At 45.2% G+C, this 14,762-nt stretch overlaps 1 protein-coding gene across 4 annotated transcripts in view; it reads left to right on the forward strand.

Annotated features, from left to right (window-relative positions):
- The window catches only part of LOC127583147 (endoplasmic reticulum membrane sensor NFE2L1-like), a 36,184-nt gene extending 21,995 nt beyond the window's left edge, over positions 1-14,189 (forward strand). Inside the window, exons 2-5 of one of the 4 annotated variants that reach the window (XM_052038943.1) lie at positions 1,251-1,463; positions 6,188-6,274; positions 6,991-7,167; positions 7,967-14,189. In XM_052038943.1, coding sequence (XP_051894903.1) covers positions 1,251-1,463; positions 6,188-6,274; positions 6,991-7,167; positions 7,967-9,280 — 1,791 coding nt within the window. In that variant the 3' untranslated portion in view covers positions 9,281-14,189. The remainder of the gene's footprint in view (positions 1-1,250; positions 1,464-6,187; positions 6,275-6,990; positions 7,168-7,966) is intronic. The other 3 variants (XM_052038944.1, XM_052038945.1, XM_052038946.1) reach the window with 3 other exon arrangements.
- Positions 14,190-14,762: the final 573 nt, after the last annotated feature.

Raw genomic sequence — 14,762 nt, forward strand, 5'->3', positions numbered from 1 at the left:
CAATGCAGCACAGGGACTGCAGAATAACAGCAATTGCCCATGTAAACTAAACACAGTGTGACCCATTACCCATTGGGAGAAGAAATGTTGACTGAAATTAGTACTTACATAAACAAATTATTCTCTCTGCTTTCTTGCCACCTAAAAATATCCAGAACCCCATGGCTGGTTGTGGATAAACTGGTGTTTGGTGCAGTTCCCCCAGTGTACCTCTGTCTGACACTTGATTTGTCTCTTTGATCTCTAAACAGCCTTTTATCTTTGAACTGACCTTGTATAAGTTTAATTCAATGTGTCAGTTTAGGCAGTGGCCATTGGTCAGCAGAGCCAAGACATGAACAATTAAGCTGTCATGGCTTCCTGCTAGAAAGTTATTCCTATGGTTTTGCCTTGGAGCCAGTTTGGAGCTGTCATATTTAATCATAAGCTGAGTTACCACTGAGCTGGCTGTTGTCAGGTTCTCCTGGGTTGCAGTAGAGTACTGATCTTTTCATTCTGGCGCTGGGCAGAAAATATTGCTGTTTGCCCAATGAATTTTGTGCTCATGACCAAAAAGTTGGTTTTCAAATAAACTTTTTCAAAAGGGAAAGAATTATTTAAAATCTCAGTGCTGTTAACTATCTCTAACACTGAATCCTGTATCTGCATGGATACCAATCCCACTTCTAAGGGTCAACTTTGAATCAACTTTGCACTGTCTCTACTTGTATTCCTTTTCAGTATCGGAAATTAAGGGACACGTGCTCAAGATTAGAGAGTTGACTGAAGAGCAAAGTAGACACCAGTACTTTTTCCTCTGGGGAATGGAGCATAACCTTAAAATTAGAGCCAGGTTGTATGGAGATGATTATAGGAAGCACTTCACAAAGTGAAGTGGAAATCTGGAACACTTTACACCCCCTCCCGCACTGGGCCCAAAAGCTTGTTGAGGATGGAGATTTCAGCACTGATTTTCATAGATAATGGTGTTAAAGATTGTTGAACTAAGAAGATGGAATTAAGGTACATGTCAGGCAGTATTTTATTCTAATGGAATAGCAGGATAGATTCTGAATGGTCTTCCCATGTTCGCCATCTAGCTGAGTGCCCACTAACAGAAATGTGACTCCCTCTGCCTATCGTCCTGGTCAGACCTGTAGGTACTTCTGTTTTGCTCAGCTGCTTGGTGCCTGTTTTACCATTGACAGTGAAAAATGTTATTGAAATAATTACTGGCTGCAGATGGAGTGATTGGAATTCTCTGGTTCTAGGACATTGATCTGATTGATATCCTGTGGAGACAGGACATAGATCTGGGCGCTGGGAGAGAGGTGTTCGACTACAATTACAGGCAGAAGGAGAACGAGCAAGGGGAGGAAGATCAGAGAAAGAAGAATGAAGAGAGCAGCGGAAGCGGGAGGAGTGGTTTGCTGCAGGGCACTGCTCAAGTGGATGGGGAGACTGGGGAAAGAGTTCCCCTTCAGGTACTGGCTTATAGCTTGGGACGATACTTTACCCAGTTGACAGCCTGCAAATTTATTCAGCATAAAAGATGGATATTTAAACAGTTGTCCCTGAGCCAGCTCTTTAAGAGCTATCTAATTATTCCCCCTCCACTGCCCTGCTGACACTTGGTCCTTTTGAGTTTTTATCCAATTAAATTTTGAGAGTTCCTTTCCTGTCTTTTCCATTGCCTTTTCAGCAGCACATTCCTGATCACAACTTATTGTGGAAATAAAATTCTCATTTTGCCTCTGGTCCTTTGGCCAATTGCTTTAAACCTGTGCTTGGTGGTTCGCCCTCTTGTCGGTGGATGGCGTTGACCCAAATCTAGTGTAGCTCCACAGCCATGCCAACTACTTCATTAGTTCTGGTTGCCACACTACAAGAGAGATGTGGTCGCAGTAGAGAGTGTAGAAGTGATCCACTGGATGTTGCCTGGCATGAAGGGCTGTAGCTATAAGGAAACATTGGAAAAGCTATGTTTATTGTCTTAGAGGTTTATAAAATTGAGAGGCATATATAGGATAAGCTTTTTTTCTCAGGGCAGGGGAGTCTAGAACTAGAGAGCACAGATTTAATGAGAGGGCAAAAATGTGAGGTCTGAGGCAAGTTTATCACATGGTGGTTTTGTGGAATGAGCTGCCAGAGGTGGTAGAGGCAGGTACAATTACAACATACAACATTTAGAAGGTATTTAGACCTAGGGGACAGGAAAGGCCTAAAGAGATACAGGCCCATTGCAGGACAGTAGGATCAGAGTAGATGGGCATCATGGTCAGCACGGACGAGGTGTGCCATTTCTATGCTAGACAATTCTACATTGGTGAGACCAAATGCAGACTAGGTGACCATTCTGCAATATACCTGTGCTCTGTCCATAACCACGATCTGCATCTCCCCATTGCCGGTCACTTCAGCTCCCCCTCCCACACTATCACTGATATGTCAGTCCTCAGCCTCCTCCACTGCCGGGAGAATTCCAAATGCAAACTGGAGGAACGGCTCCTCATTTTCCACCTTGTAACCTTGCAGTCTAACGGCACGAACATTGAATTCTCCCACTTTAGGTAATCTCTCTCTTCTCCCCCCCCCCCCCCCCCCCCCCCCAGACAAAACCATGCTGCTTCTCTTCCCTTTCCTTGCCTCTATTTTTCTACCTTTTATTTTCTTCTCTCCTTACCTTTGACCCATCCCCTAGTGGATCTGCTCTCCCCTCCTCCCCTACACCTGCCCGTCACTATCTCTTACCTGCATCTACCTATCACCACCCTGTGCCCACCCCATCTCCCCTCTTTTGTCCACCTATCACTGCTCTGCTTTTCCCTCCTATATATTGGGCTTCCCCCCTTTCCCATCTTCAGTCCTGAAGAGGGGTCCTGACCCGAAACATTGACCGCCTGCTTTCTCCACTGCTGCTTGTCCTGCTGAGTTCCAGCAACATTGTGTTTTTTGTCTAGATTCCAGCATCTGCAGACCTTTTTCTCTAGATTCCAGAATCCTGCCTAGTGCCTTAATGATGACTGAAAGATTTAGTTATTTACCACAAGATCCCTGGCCTCTGATGTCTTAAGATCACAGTATATGTCTAGCCGGTCTAGTTTAATTTCTGGGTAATGGTGACACTCAAAAATGCAAATGGTGGAGGATGCACTGATCATGTTAAAGTTCAAGGGACAATGGCTGTATAATAGTTGTTGAAGCTGATATTGCCCAGCACTTGTTGTATGAATGCTACTTGCAGGGCCCAGCATTTCAGCAACAATGCAATAAAAGACCCAAGGAAAAACAATCAGTGTCAATAACTGCAGATGCTGAAAATGTGAATATAGTAAAGCTCCGATAGTCTGGTGCCTCAAGACTTTGGTGATGCTGGATTGGACTTCCCAGACTATTGAGTCTTAATCCAGATAAGCACTCTTTTAATTCATTTTGTACATAGTAACAACATTTTCCAGTGGAACCTGGTGAGTTTAGAGGGAGCTGTAAATACACAAGTACTTCTGTCACAATCCTGATGTCTGGTATTCCTGGCCCTAACCATACTCCACACCAGAGAAGGTGCAACTTAAAAAAAAACTAACTTGTTTTTCCCTCTCTGTTGTGACAAAGGGTCTTGGACCTGAAACACTATTTCTGTTTCTCTTTTTACTGTTGCTGCCTGATCTGACATCTTGCAGCATGTTCTGTTTTTTAAATTGTATTTGGGTGTTTGCAAGGATTTGTCTGAAGTCTGGAAATATGATGGAGCAAGGTCTTTTACCCAACAATATATTTGTGGTGTTCCCTCCACCCACAACACTCACTCCAAATGGATCCTCATTGAGCAAACTTTGTTACATGTTCAGTGGAGAAGTATTCTTTTCCAATGAATTTGCCTTTGTAAGCAGTCCTGAAAAACCTATTATTTAGGCACAATACTGTGTTTTCTGGTAGCAGAATAGTTAACAAATGTCCTTGTTTGGGGGAGGAGGCAGGGTTTTCGGGGGTGGTAAGTGGGGTGAGTTTTTGTTTTGCAGGGCTAGCAGTTTGGAACAAAAGCCATTGCTTACTCAACAATGCAGTGTGCACCCAGTGTCAGTAGGGTTAAAACCTAGCTCTCGCAGGGCTTTGCCTTTTTGCACGATGGTCTTGCTTTATTTCTCTGCATTCCACAGCTGTCTCAAATGAATGAGTTTCAGTTTGCGCTTGAAACTTGCAGTTTAAAAAAAGGAAATGTGAAAATGGGGCTCATTCCAGCCTGGAATGAGGGTGTGGTTCTGAAACTCTCCGGCGTGATCTCCTGCCCAGGCACTCCATTATCTCTCTGGATCCTGGTAAAGATTTGAGCTTTGCAAGTGCTGAATAGGTGTGTGTGGACAGTCACCAATTTGCAGGTTCCCCAGGTCAAAATGGGGAGATGTACAATGTTGGCACGAGGGAAGGGAAATGGGGAACTTTTTACAACTTTAACATTGTTCATTGCATAACAATGCAAATGTGAGTGAATCATTCTCTCCAACTGCAGTGTAGCCGCGAGCAGCTACGTTTTCATATGACTTCTGTAAAACTTGATACAAAGTTGATTAGCTATGGTGCTGTTTAGAAGTTATATAAATGTACAAAAGAGAGCTTTGACATAATTGGTTATAAGCTTGTGGCTGTATTACTTAATGTTCTTGTGGCCTATATCCCTGATGTAGAAAGATAAGGCACTCTTTTTATTTTGCAGTGTTCTGGCCACATTATGGTGAATTACTGAAGTCCAACTGTGGCAGCTGTTCTGCTTGCATCAAGGAGTGAGAGCAAGAGGCCATTCAGCCCCATTGTTTAATTAGACCTTACTTGATCTGTACCTTAACCACCTTTATTCTCAGGTTTTGTTAGGCAAGGGTACTATCAACCTCTGCTTTGGAATTTTCAGCTGCCCCTCAACCCGATAGCTTTGTGTGGATAAGTGGAGATTTCCACTGTCCTTTCGTAGGACAAAGTACGTCCTGATATTGTACTTTGAGTATGTCCCAGTGTTCTGGACAGTCTCCAAAAGAAATACCTTCTGACTAGCTACCCTATTATATTCTTTAGTAATCTTAAATATCTCAGTTAGATTTCCCTGAAGGAACACCAGCCTGTTGAGTACAAACTACCTGCAATCTAACCCCCGATCATTCTGATCCCTCAAGCAGCCGAAGGTGAATTAATCTGCTTCTGCTGGCTGAGGGAGGAATGCTGCTGAGGCTCTGGGAGAACCTGTGCTTCAGGCATTTTTAAAAGTTGTCCCCAATTACATTTTTTTTGTGATGTATTTCAGGAATTTGCACATGCCAGTGTCTCCATGATCTAATGTGATAATATTGTGTTATTTGGACTCGTGTCCCATTGCGGTGCCTGACATGGAGATCTTTTAATGTTTGCTGTCCAACTATTTTCTTGTAAATGCTTGTTATCCTGTCTGAGAATTTCAGGGAACTTTGCAAGTCTCTGCAAACTTCTCTTCAGCTTCAAGGTTAGAGGAGCACTTCCCTCAAAATCCCTGTATGAGGAGTGGGGCAGTGGGTCGGGTATAACCGCAGCTGCCTGAGAGATGGGATGGGTTTTTGTTGTCTGATCCAGCCTGTCACTCGGTGTAGATTGCAACTTTGTACCCCCATCTATAATACCTACTGATCCTCCTAATGTTCTTCCCAGGGTTCCTTGGATTACCAGCCCTTCCAATTACAATGTGCATCCTTTATTTCAATTCTGGCTAGTACCCTCAATTCCTACCAACATCCAACCTATGTCAAAATCCTGCCTCTAATTTGCCTTATTAATTGTGTGAAAGTTCATGGGACGAGTCCATTTTGATGTTTCAAGATTAGAGAGGAGTCATTTAAAACTGAGGTGCATAGATCTTACAGTAGGTAGTGAATCACAGCTCCAGAGAGCTGTGGAGGCTAGATCATTGGGAGTATTTAAAGAGGGAGTCAGAGGAAGAATTTTTGAAAGATCTGGGAATTGAAAGCTATTGGCAACTGCTGCAGGAGAGATGAGGGGATATTGAAAAGGGGATCAGATTTGAGGCCAAGTGGCCTACTGTTATTTTCTTGTAGCTTCCTTCATCTATTTTAGTTTGACTTAAAAAAAAGTCTCAAAATTGGATCCTTAAGTTTAGCCTTATTGTTGTGTTGGTTTTATGACTACCTGGAAGAGCAGTTTTGGCCTCCATTGACCAGTACTGTTTTGGCAGGTGCCAGAGCTGGTGGACCAGACACCTTCCTTTGAGGAATGCCTGAGACTCCTAGAGGAAACATTCCCTTTTGCCGAAGATTCTGAGGTAAGTGATTTGGTCAGTGAAGCTTGGGTCAATGTCACATGTTAGGATTTGACCTAGAATCATAGTTACACACCACCTCACTAGCAGGTTGCTTCCAGCTAATCATTGAAGCTCGCAGATTATCCATCTAGTCCAGCTAGAATGGTGCTTTATCTCGCTGTGTATCAGGATACTGTGTCTGCTACCTGTGTATCACTCGGGCAACAATCATTCTGAGACACACCGGAGACTGCAGATGCTAGAAATCCAGAGTAACGCACAAATTGCTGGAGGAACTCAGCAGGTCAGGCAGCATCTATGGAGGGAAATGGACAGTTGACATTTTGGGTCGAGACCCTTCAGTCCTGAAGAAAAGTCTTGACCCAAAACATCAACTGTCTATTTCCCTCCATAGATACTGCCTGACCCGCTGAGTTCCAGCATTTTGTGTGTTGCAGTAATCATTCTAAGTTGAACTGAGTGATAGACCTTTTGTCCTACTTATACAGCATAGTTAAGCAGCCACAGCTGACTGCCTGAGTGTGATGTGCCAAGCTTCAGTTTGTGTTGAACTGTTCTGTGGTTTCAATGCAGCAAATCTTGAATGTTGTGAGTAATGCCTCCTGGTGTGGGCACCCTGTCAGTGGGCACTCTGTTCACACTTGCTGTGCAGGAAGACACTGTGATACGTTGATGGAGCGCAGCACAAAACTGAGTGCCATGTCTTCTGTTATCAGTTTCCAGCAGCTGTGTCTTCAGAGCTGAATGAGGCTTTAGACAGTGCTCTGCCCAGTACCAGTGACAGCCTGACTGCATCCTCACAGACCACCCTCCTTTCACCTCTCCTAAGGCCAGAGACTCCTTTAGACCTGGAACAGCAGTGGCAGGACCTTCTGTCCCTCATGGAGCTCCAGGTGAGCATGCTCCAAGCTTTGTGTGGAGGTATGTTGTCCAGGCTTTGCTCGGTTGTGAGTTTTTTTAAATTAATGCTCCATCTGGTGCAAAACACTGACAGGTATAACTCAACCTCGCTGGGCTTGCCTGCTTGCCTGAGGCAGTGGATGCAACGAACCATTCCTTGGCCTTGCAGCTATAAGCAGGGCCTAATGCCTCACTGAGTGAGGCAGAGGCAGGAATGTCTCTGCTAATACAAAAGCAAAACACTGGGAGCTATAAATCTGCGGGAACTCTGCAGGTTGGGTTGCATCTCTGGAGAGAGTCCCATCTGATATTTCAAAGCAATGAGCTCGCCCAGCATTTTCTGTTAATGTCAGTGGGGAAATCCAGCAATGCTGAACTAACCACCCTGTCCTTTGGTCTGGGGAGAGCTTCTGTCTCTAGTAATGGTGTTTTTTGGGTGTTGTGTTAGGACAGATTAAGAATAATTACTGTCTAGACAGTCATCTGGGTAGGGCAAGGAAAGCATCCAGTACCTGTTAACCCATGCTGCAGGATGAATTGCTGCCTCACATTGTACTGGTGGTTCCAGTAGTGAGGCAATCCTACATTCAGGGGGAGCTGCAGAGCAACAGCTGATGCTCCCTTCTGAAGTGAACTGAGTGCCTGCCAGGGCTCTGCACCTGTTGTCGGACATCTACCAACTGCTCTACAGTTGTCCACCAGTCGAGTACCACTGATGGAGAGCTCTCATAATGCGTACAGAAATGAATGTAGCTAATACCCCTAAACCCGTGTTTCTACCATTATATGCAGGATATGGAAGTGACCAACAGTGCAGCCTCATTCAGTGATGATACTGGCAACGGGAATGCTGACTTGCCCATTAATTACAACCAACCCCCTGCCACGGCCATCAATCAAGATGTCAGCCTTCATGATGCAACCTTGCCTCCATGTGGCCAGGACTTCCCATCCTTCTTCAATCCAAACCTGGAGAATCCTTCTGTGGACAGCAACCCTGGCCTCCAGCGACTGGCATCCACCAATTCCACCAACTTTGATGCCACCTTCGGTTCCACTAACTTCACAGGACTTCTCTTTCCTCATCGTATCAACGGAACCAGCAATGAGACGTGCAGCTCCGGGATGCCCGACCCCCTGTCTAGCCTGCTGGACGAGGCGATGCTGGATGAGATCAGCTTGATGGACCTGGCCATGGAAGAAGGTTTTGGTCCAATGGAGGCCTCTCAGATCGAAGAGGAGCTCGACTCTGACTCTGGACTCTCCCTGGATTCGAGCCAGAGCCCAGTTTCTCCAAGCAGCTCGGAATCCTCCTCATCCTCCCTGTCCTTCTCTGAGGAAGGGGCTGTGGGGTACAGCACCGATTCGGAAGCTGTGGATTCTGAGGAGGCTGAGGGGGAGGGTGCAGTGGGAGGATACCAGCCAGAGTTCAGCAAGTTCTGCCGGATGAGTTACCAGAATCCCAGCTATTTCCATTCCCTGCCTTTCTTGGATCAAATCAATCACAACCACACTTACAACCTGCCACTTGGGGCCTCTGTCTCCGGCCAACAGTCTCATCCCACTCCAGGAAAGAAAGCGGGATTTAAGGAAACCCATTCGAACCGCATCGATCTACACCTGGGCCGTGACGAGCGCAGGGCCAGGGCGCTGAAGATCCCGTTCTCCAATGACAAGATCATCAACTTGCCTGTCGATGAGTTTAACGAGCTTCTGTCCAAGTACCACCTCACGGAGGCTCAGCTCACCCTGATCCGTGACATCCGGCGCCGGGGGAAGAACAAGCTGGCGGCTCAGAACTGTCGCAAGCGGAAGCTGGACACCATCCTGAACCTGGACCACGACGTGGACCACCTGAAGAAGCAGAAGGCCAGGCTGCTGAAGGAGAAAGTGGAGTTTGTCAAGTCACTGCGGCAGATGAAGCAGAAATTGCAGGAGCTTTACCAGGAGGTGTTCGACCGCTTGCGGGATGAGGAGGGGCGACCCTATTGTCCGAGCCAGTACTCCCTGCAGTATGCAAATGACGGCAGCATGCTGGTCATGCCTCGGGCCCTGATCACTCAGCAAGGGAAACCAGACAAAAAGAAGAGCAGCAAGAAGAAATGAAACGTGCAGCCAGCTCCAGAGTCCGGCTTCGGACTGAACCAGGAAAAGCTCATTGAAAAGCAGCATCGCTGGCTTTTAAAAACAAAATAGACAACTGACAATTTGCACCTTTCTTGTTTTGAAAATATCTTGCAAATCTGACAGCTGCAGGTCAGTTAAGATGGAAAAATATCCCAGGAAGGGTTGGTGACAAGAGCTTTATATATTGAGTTGATAGTTTGCATTTGACTACAGCTAGAGAATCAACAAGTGTCCACATGCCTGTTGTGTCCCTAGAGTGAAGTGTGTGTGTGTGTGTGTGGAGGGGCGTGGTGATTTGGAGGGTGGGAGATTGTGGTCACAGCTGACGGGGACTCTGTCTCTGGTCCAGACTCCCTTAATTACTCAATAATAATATTGAATCCAAATGATGAAAGATGGAAACAACTCTCTGCTCTGCACACTTCACACACACAAACCAGAAGCTGTGCACAGCCCTGCCTGAATATTTCCCCTTTTAAAGAATTAAGGAGGGCATTTATTCATAGAGGCACAACTACCAAATAAAATGGCTGTATACATTTGAGAGTTGGGCGAGAGTTGCTGATGGAGACAGCTCGGGAGGTTGGCAAGGTACAGTTGTATTATAAATCTACTGTAAGGCACGACTGCCTGAGCTGTGTGATCCTCTGTGGCCCTCCTGACCCTGGTCCGTGGGGAATAAAGGTGGAAAATTCTGGAGATCTTCAGCAGGTCAGGAGTATCTGTGGAGAGAGAAATGGTTAATGTTTCAGGTCGGTCATCTTTGATCAGACATCTACACGGATTCCTGTTAGCCTGGTGTTGGTGGGAAGTCCCCTTTACGGTATGAAAGAGAAAGTCAACTGAATGCCCTTGTTGCGATGATTCTATTTATTTAGCACAGCAGTCAAATCCTGCAATTTAATTTTATCTCTAGTATACGGTCTGTTTAATGACCTGGGGTGGAGGGTTACCCAAACGTTCCTCGCTCTTTCCTTACCTCACACTCAACACCACCCTGGATGTGAGCAGAAAGCTCTGGCATCTGTTGGCATCTAAACTGATGTGGATCCCAGATGAATCTTGGAAAATTTGTAACACACAAGGCCATTTGACTCATTGTGTGTGTGCTGGTTGAGAAAGAGCTCTTCAGTCTAACTCTGCCTTTCAGCACTGGGTTCTCAGCCCTGCAGGTCACGGCTCTTCATGTCCACATCCATGTACTGTTTAAATGTGGGGAGGGTTTCTGCACCATCACCCTTGGCCAGTGAGTTCCACACCCCACTACTTCCTGAAAATATTTCCCCCTCCTCTAATCCTTTACCAATTACTTTGTATCTTTGCTGCCTGTACTCTGACTGTGAAGGGAAATGGGCCTTTCTATTTCCTCCAATTGTTTTGTTCACCTCTAAGTCTCCCCTCAGCCTCTGTCCCAGAGAGAACAACCCCAGCCTGCACAATCTTCCTTCATTGCTATGATCTTTCAGTGCTGGCAGCAAGCATCCTTGTAAATCTCCTCTGCGCCCTGTCCGATACAGTCTCATCTTCCCCTCCAGCTGTGACCTCTTCCCCTCCACCCTCCAGGTGTTTACCTAATTTTTCCAAACATTGAGATAAATGACCTCTGGGATTTAACACCCAAAGTTCTGTGTGCTTTCAAATGCACGATGGTGGAGGTTATGTAACTAATTTATCAAAGAACTTGACAGCAAAACTCTATGTGGACACAGTTGTCATGTAGGAGGAGTCCCAAAGAAGGGAGGCAGTGCTCCTTCTCTCCCTCTGTTCCACCTGCCTGGTTTCTCAGTGGACAAGTGATGTTGTGTCATGTCACAAGATTCCAGTTCTTGAGTTAACCATGTCCTTTTGCTTTAAGATTCTAGGCTCCGGGGCACAGCAGATTATCCAATCGCAGGTCTTGGCTTCTGCTGTAATCTGGAGGTCACCTTGTGCAGATGTGCAAGTGGAGACTGCTGCCTGGGTTCCCTGTCCCACCTGAGATTTAAAACAAGGGTTTGCAAGTTTCTGGTATCTTTTGGGATATTGGATTCAGAGTTGGGGAAGGATAACTAGCTGAGCTCTTGTGAAGTAATTGAATAATTCACTTCAATGTTTGGTACAGATTCTGCAAAGAAATAACGATAGCAACGAATGCTTGGGTGGTTCTGATTTTTTTTGTCCAAAGGCTAATGCTGTCTAATTAGTAACCCCATTTGTAATGAACAACAGTTTGAATAGAAGATGAAATGGGTTGATGTCTGATGGAAGAGGCACTTTATGAAAGGGAACTGGATGTACAGCTTCCAAGCTTGTCAGAAAACCATGAAAGCCAAATGCTGTTCAATCAGTGGTTATCACTCAAAGGAAATAGTTGTGGGAAAGAACTGCTGCTTTGCAAGTGAAACCCTTGGTGTGAGATATTGAACTGAAATTAGCTCAGGGCTGTAAGGTGGTGATTCAGAGTACAGAAAGTGCAAGCTGTGCTTCAGTATCTGAAATATCCCCTGTTGGTAATCCCCACAGTTGTAGTTCTATTTTCTTGATTGGGAATGAGTTGGTGCAGAGATTTATTTATAGTTAAAGGATGCTGTGATATGTCTGCTATGTGTACAAATGAGGATCTGGCTGTGTGTATGGGTGTGACGGTGAGTTCTCTGGGTCCCTCAGCACAGCTGGCTACTGAAACCACCCCACCCAACTCCCAACAAGCACCACATTCAGCGATCTTCCTGATTTGGTGGATGGTGTTGAGATTTGTTAAGAATTAGCTTCTGGCTACAGCTGGTGTTACTCAGGTAAAGAGAAACCTATAACCTTTAGGTTGGCTGTCGCTCCTTGTGCATTGGCTGCTGATGCACTCACGATCCCATCCAGTATTGACTGCAAAGCATTATATAGTCTTACTGGCCTTGTCACTCCTGCATGGCATGTTTGGTTGTGATGAAACAGCCATTGTAGTCACTCTGACAACTTTGCTCTCTGGTGTATGAGGTTCAGGATGTCCAGATTCAGTTCCTTCTCCCACTTGACAGAACTCCGAGCGAAGGAGCAAGAAAGGAGATATGTTCCTGACACTCCAAAGTGTTGCCGTCCTCTTCCTGATTCTCCACTTTCCAGATTCTAGTGAATCTCTCAAAATGAAGCCTAGTCTTGGGTCCGAGGGTGCTGCAGTTTCCCATTCCCTTACCTTTACTCTAAGTGCGTAGTTTTATTTTTGCAAGATGCCTAACTCTCCCTTAATTTGTATGCATAAAGAAAAGTCAATAGATTTGAAATTCATAACTAACATTGTCAACTTATCTACATGGAGACATCTTGTTTGTGTGAATTCACTTTTAATTGTACAGTTTATTTCTTTCTGTGTGTGGGTTACAGTACACGAGTCACAAAGTCCTTCGGCCTCTGCTTTTGCGATCTGATCTTTGAGCTCAGAATGTGATTTTAAAGTATAATTCTGGGTGGGAAGACACTGCTTCCAAGTCTCCCTCAGTGCTACAGTGGGTGAACCATGATGTAAATACTGTGCCAGGTTAAAGAAGTGGTTGCACTTACAGTTGACTGCAGGGACATTTTTAATCTGACTCCTTGTTTTCAATTTTAAGCGCCACCCCCCCCCCCCCCACCCCCCCACCAAGGCAGTTTTACAATCCACAGTCCTTAATTACCTTTGTGTGCTCATCTACAGAGGATGTTGGGGGAAGGGCTCAGGTAACAAAGTTGGTCCTGTCTTCTGTTGTCCAGCTTCAGTCCCAGACTGGAGGTCCATTTGCTCATTGTGCTGTTATTGAGCTGTTGTGAAACAGCGAAGCATACGGCATAAGTTGATTTTTGTTGGTGGCAGTTTATGGGATTCAATGCTGTAAATTCTGTATAATCAACCTCATCATCTTCCTGTCAATGCATCCTTCATCATACTTCTCCAGCTTCCCCTTCAGGCACCTTTGCTAATTCTCAAGTTGAGAAAATCATTAACTCTAATCAAACTGGGGAAGGTTAGGAGTTCTGTGTCTGATATTCGCTCTTTGGCTTGGCCACCTGCCTTCACCAATTACAGGGCATCAAACTTTACATGGAGTTAAATGCTCCTCGCTATCCAGTCAGCTAGACAAACGCTGGAGGCTTTCCACACAGGAAGAGGCTGCATGAAGGTGAAAATAGCAAGAGAGAGCAGGTTCAGACCCTGGGGAGATGTGGATAATTGTGAGCTGCCACCGGTGATGTTCCTGAACCTGGATAAATCTGTTTACCACTGCAATGAAAACAGCTTTTGATCCCTTTATCCATGTATAGTTGTGTAAAAGTGAAACAAAATTAAGGTAATATGTGCAGCAAGTTGGACACTGTAGAGTCCTAACCTGGCAACTGTCACATCAAGTTTGCTCATCTGGGCACTATCCACCTGTACAGTTCATTTCCTGAGCTGGCAAGTTACAGATGTGTCCTCATTCCCAGATGTTGATTACCAAGGGGTAGGGGGAGACTTTGTATATCCTAAAATCATGGTTAAAGCTGACTGGACAGCTGGGGTCCTGGCATCCTGCTCTGATGCTGCTCACTGACTTTTGCTCAAAAGGTATCGCTGGTGAGCCTTGTTCTCCCACCTGTACATGTGAGATGTGTTGTCTTTACTTACCACTGTCAGCCTTTGCAGAATAACCAATAACCCTCCTGTTGTCTTTTGGTTTAGTACTTATTTATGTAAGTTATGGATGACGGAGTCTCTCGCTCACTATTTAAATGTTAGTTTCCTGTCAGATTTGTTCACATTATGATGTTGCCTGTAACAAATGTCTTGATTTTTTTTCAGGGAATCTCTTAATTCTGTTGTATATTTTTCATTTACATGGATACTAGCAGCAAACCAGGATTGTTTTGAGGGGGGAAATTCAATAAATTAGTTATATTTTCACATGTATTCAGGCTTTTTTTATTTACTACAGATGGAAGGAAATGTCAGTCTCAACACTGTTTGCAACTGCTTCTTGGGTGGGTGCAGAGGAGCTTTTAAACCAGTTCTCTTGGGGTCAGAGCATGCAAACACTGTGTGCATTCCAGCTGTCAAGTACTAGCCTATGCCAATCCCACTTCCCAGCGATTGGCCTGTAGCTTTCTATGTCAGGGGCAAAGTTGCTTACTATCTCTTTCATCTATGCCCTTCATAATGCCATGTACCTCAAGCAAGTTCCTCATCGGCCTTCTCCACTTTAAGGAAAACAAACCCAGTCAATGCACCTCCTGGCTGAAAGATCCACCCCCAAAAAATGTCCTAGAATCTTCTCTGCATCCTCAAGTGCCATTGCTCCTCCCTATAGACTTGTGGTATAACTTGGTAGAACAACTTCCCCTTGTACTCTATGCCTCAGCAAGTACCCCCATCAGCCTTCCTCACTACCTTATCCAGCTCTGCTGTTGCCTTCAGAGATTTTGACTTGTACACCACAGTTCTCTGTTCCTCAGTACTCCAGATCCTACTATTCAGTGT

Source organism: Pristis pectinata, chromosome 25 (genome assembly GCF_009764475.1).
Source record: "Pristis pectinata isolate sPriPec2 chromosome 25, sPriPec2.1.pri, whole genome shotgun sequence".
Lineage (NCBI taxonomy): Eukaryota > Metazoa > Chordata > Chondrichthyes > Rhinopristiformes > Pristidae > Pristis > Pristis pectinata.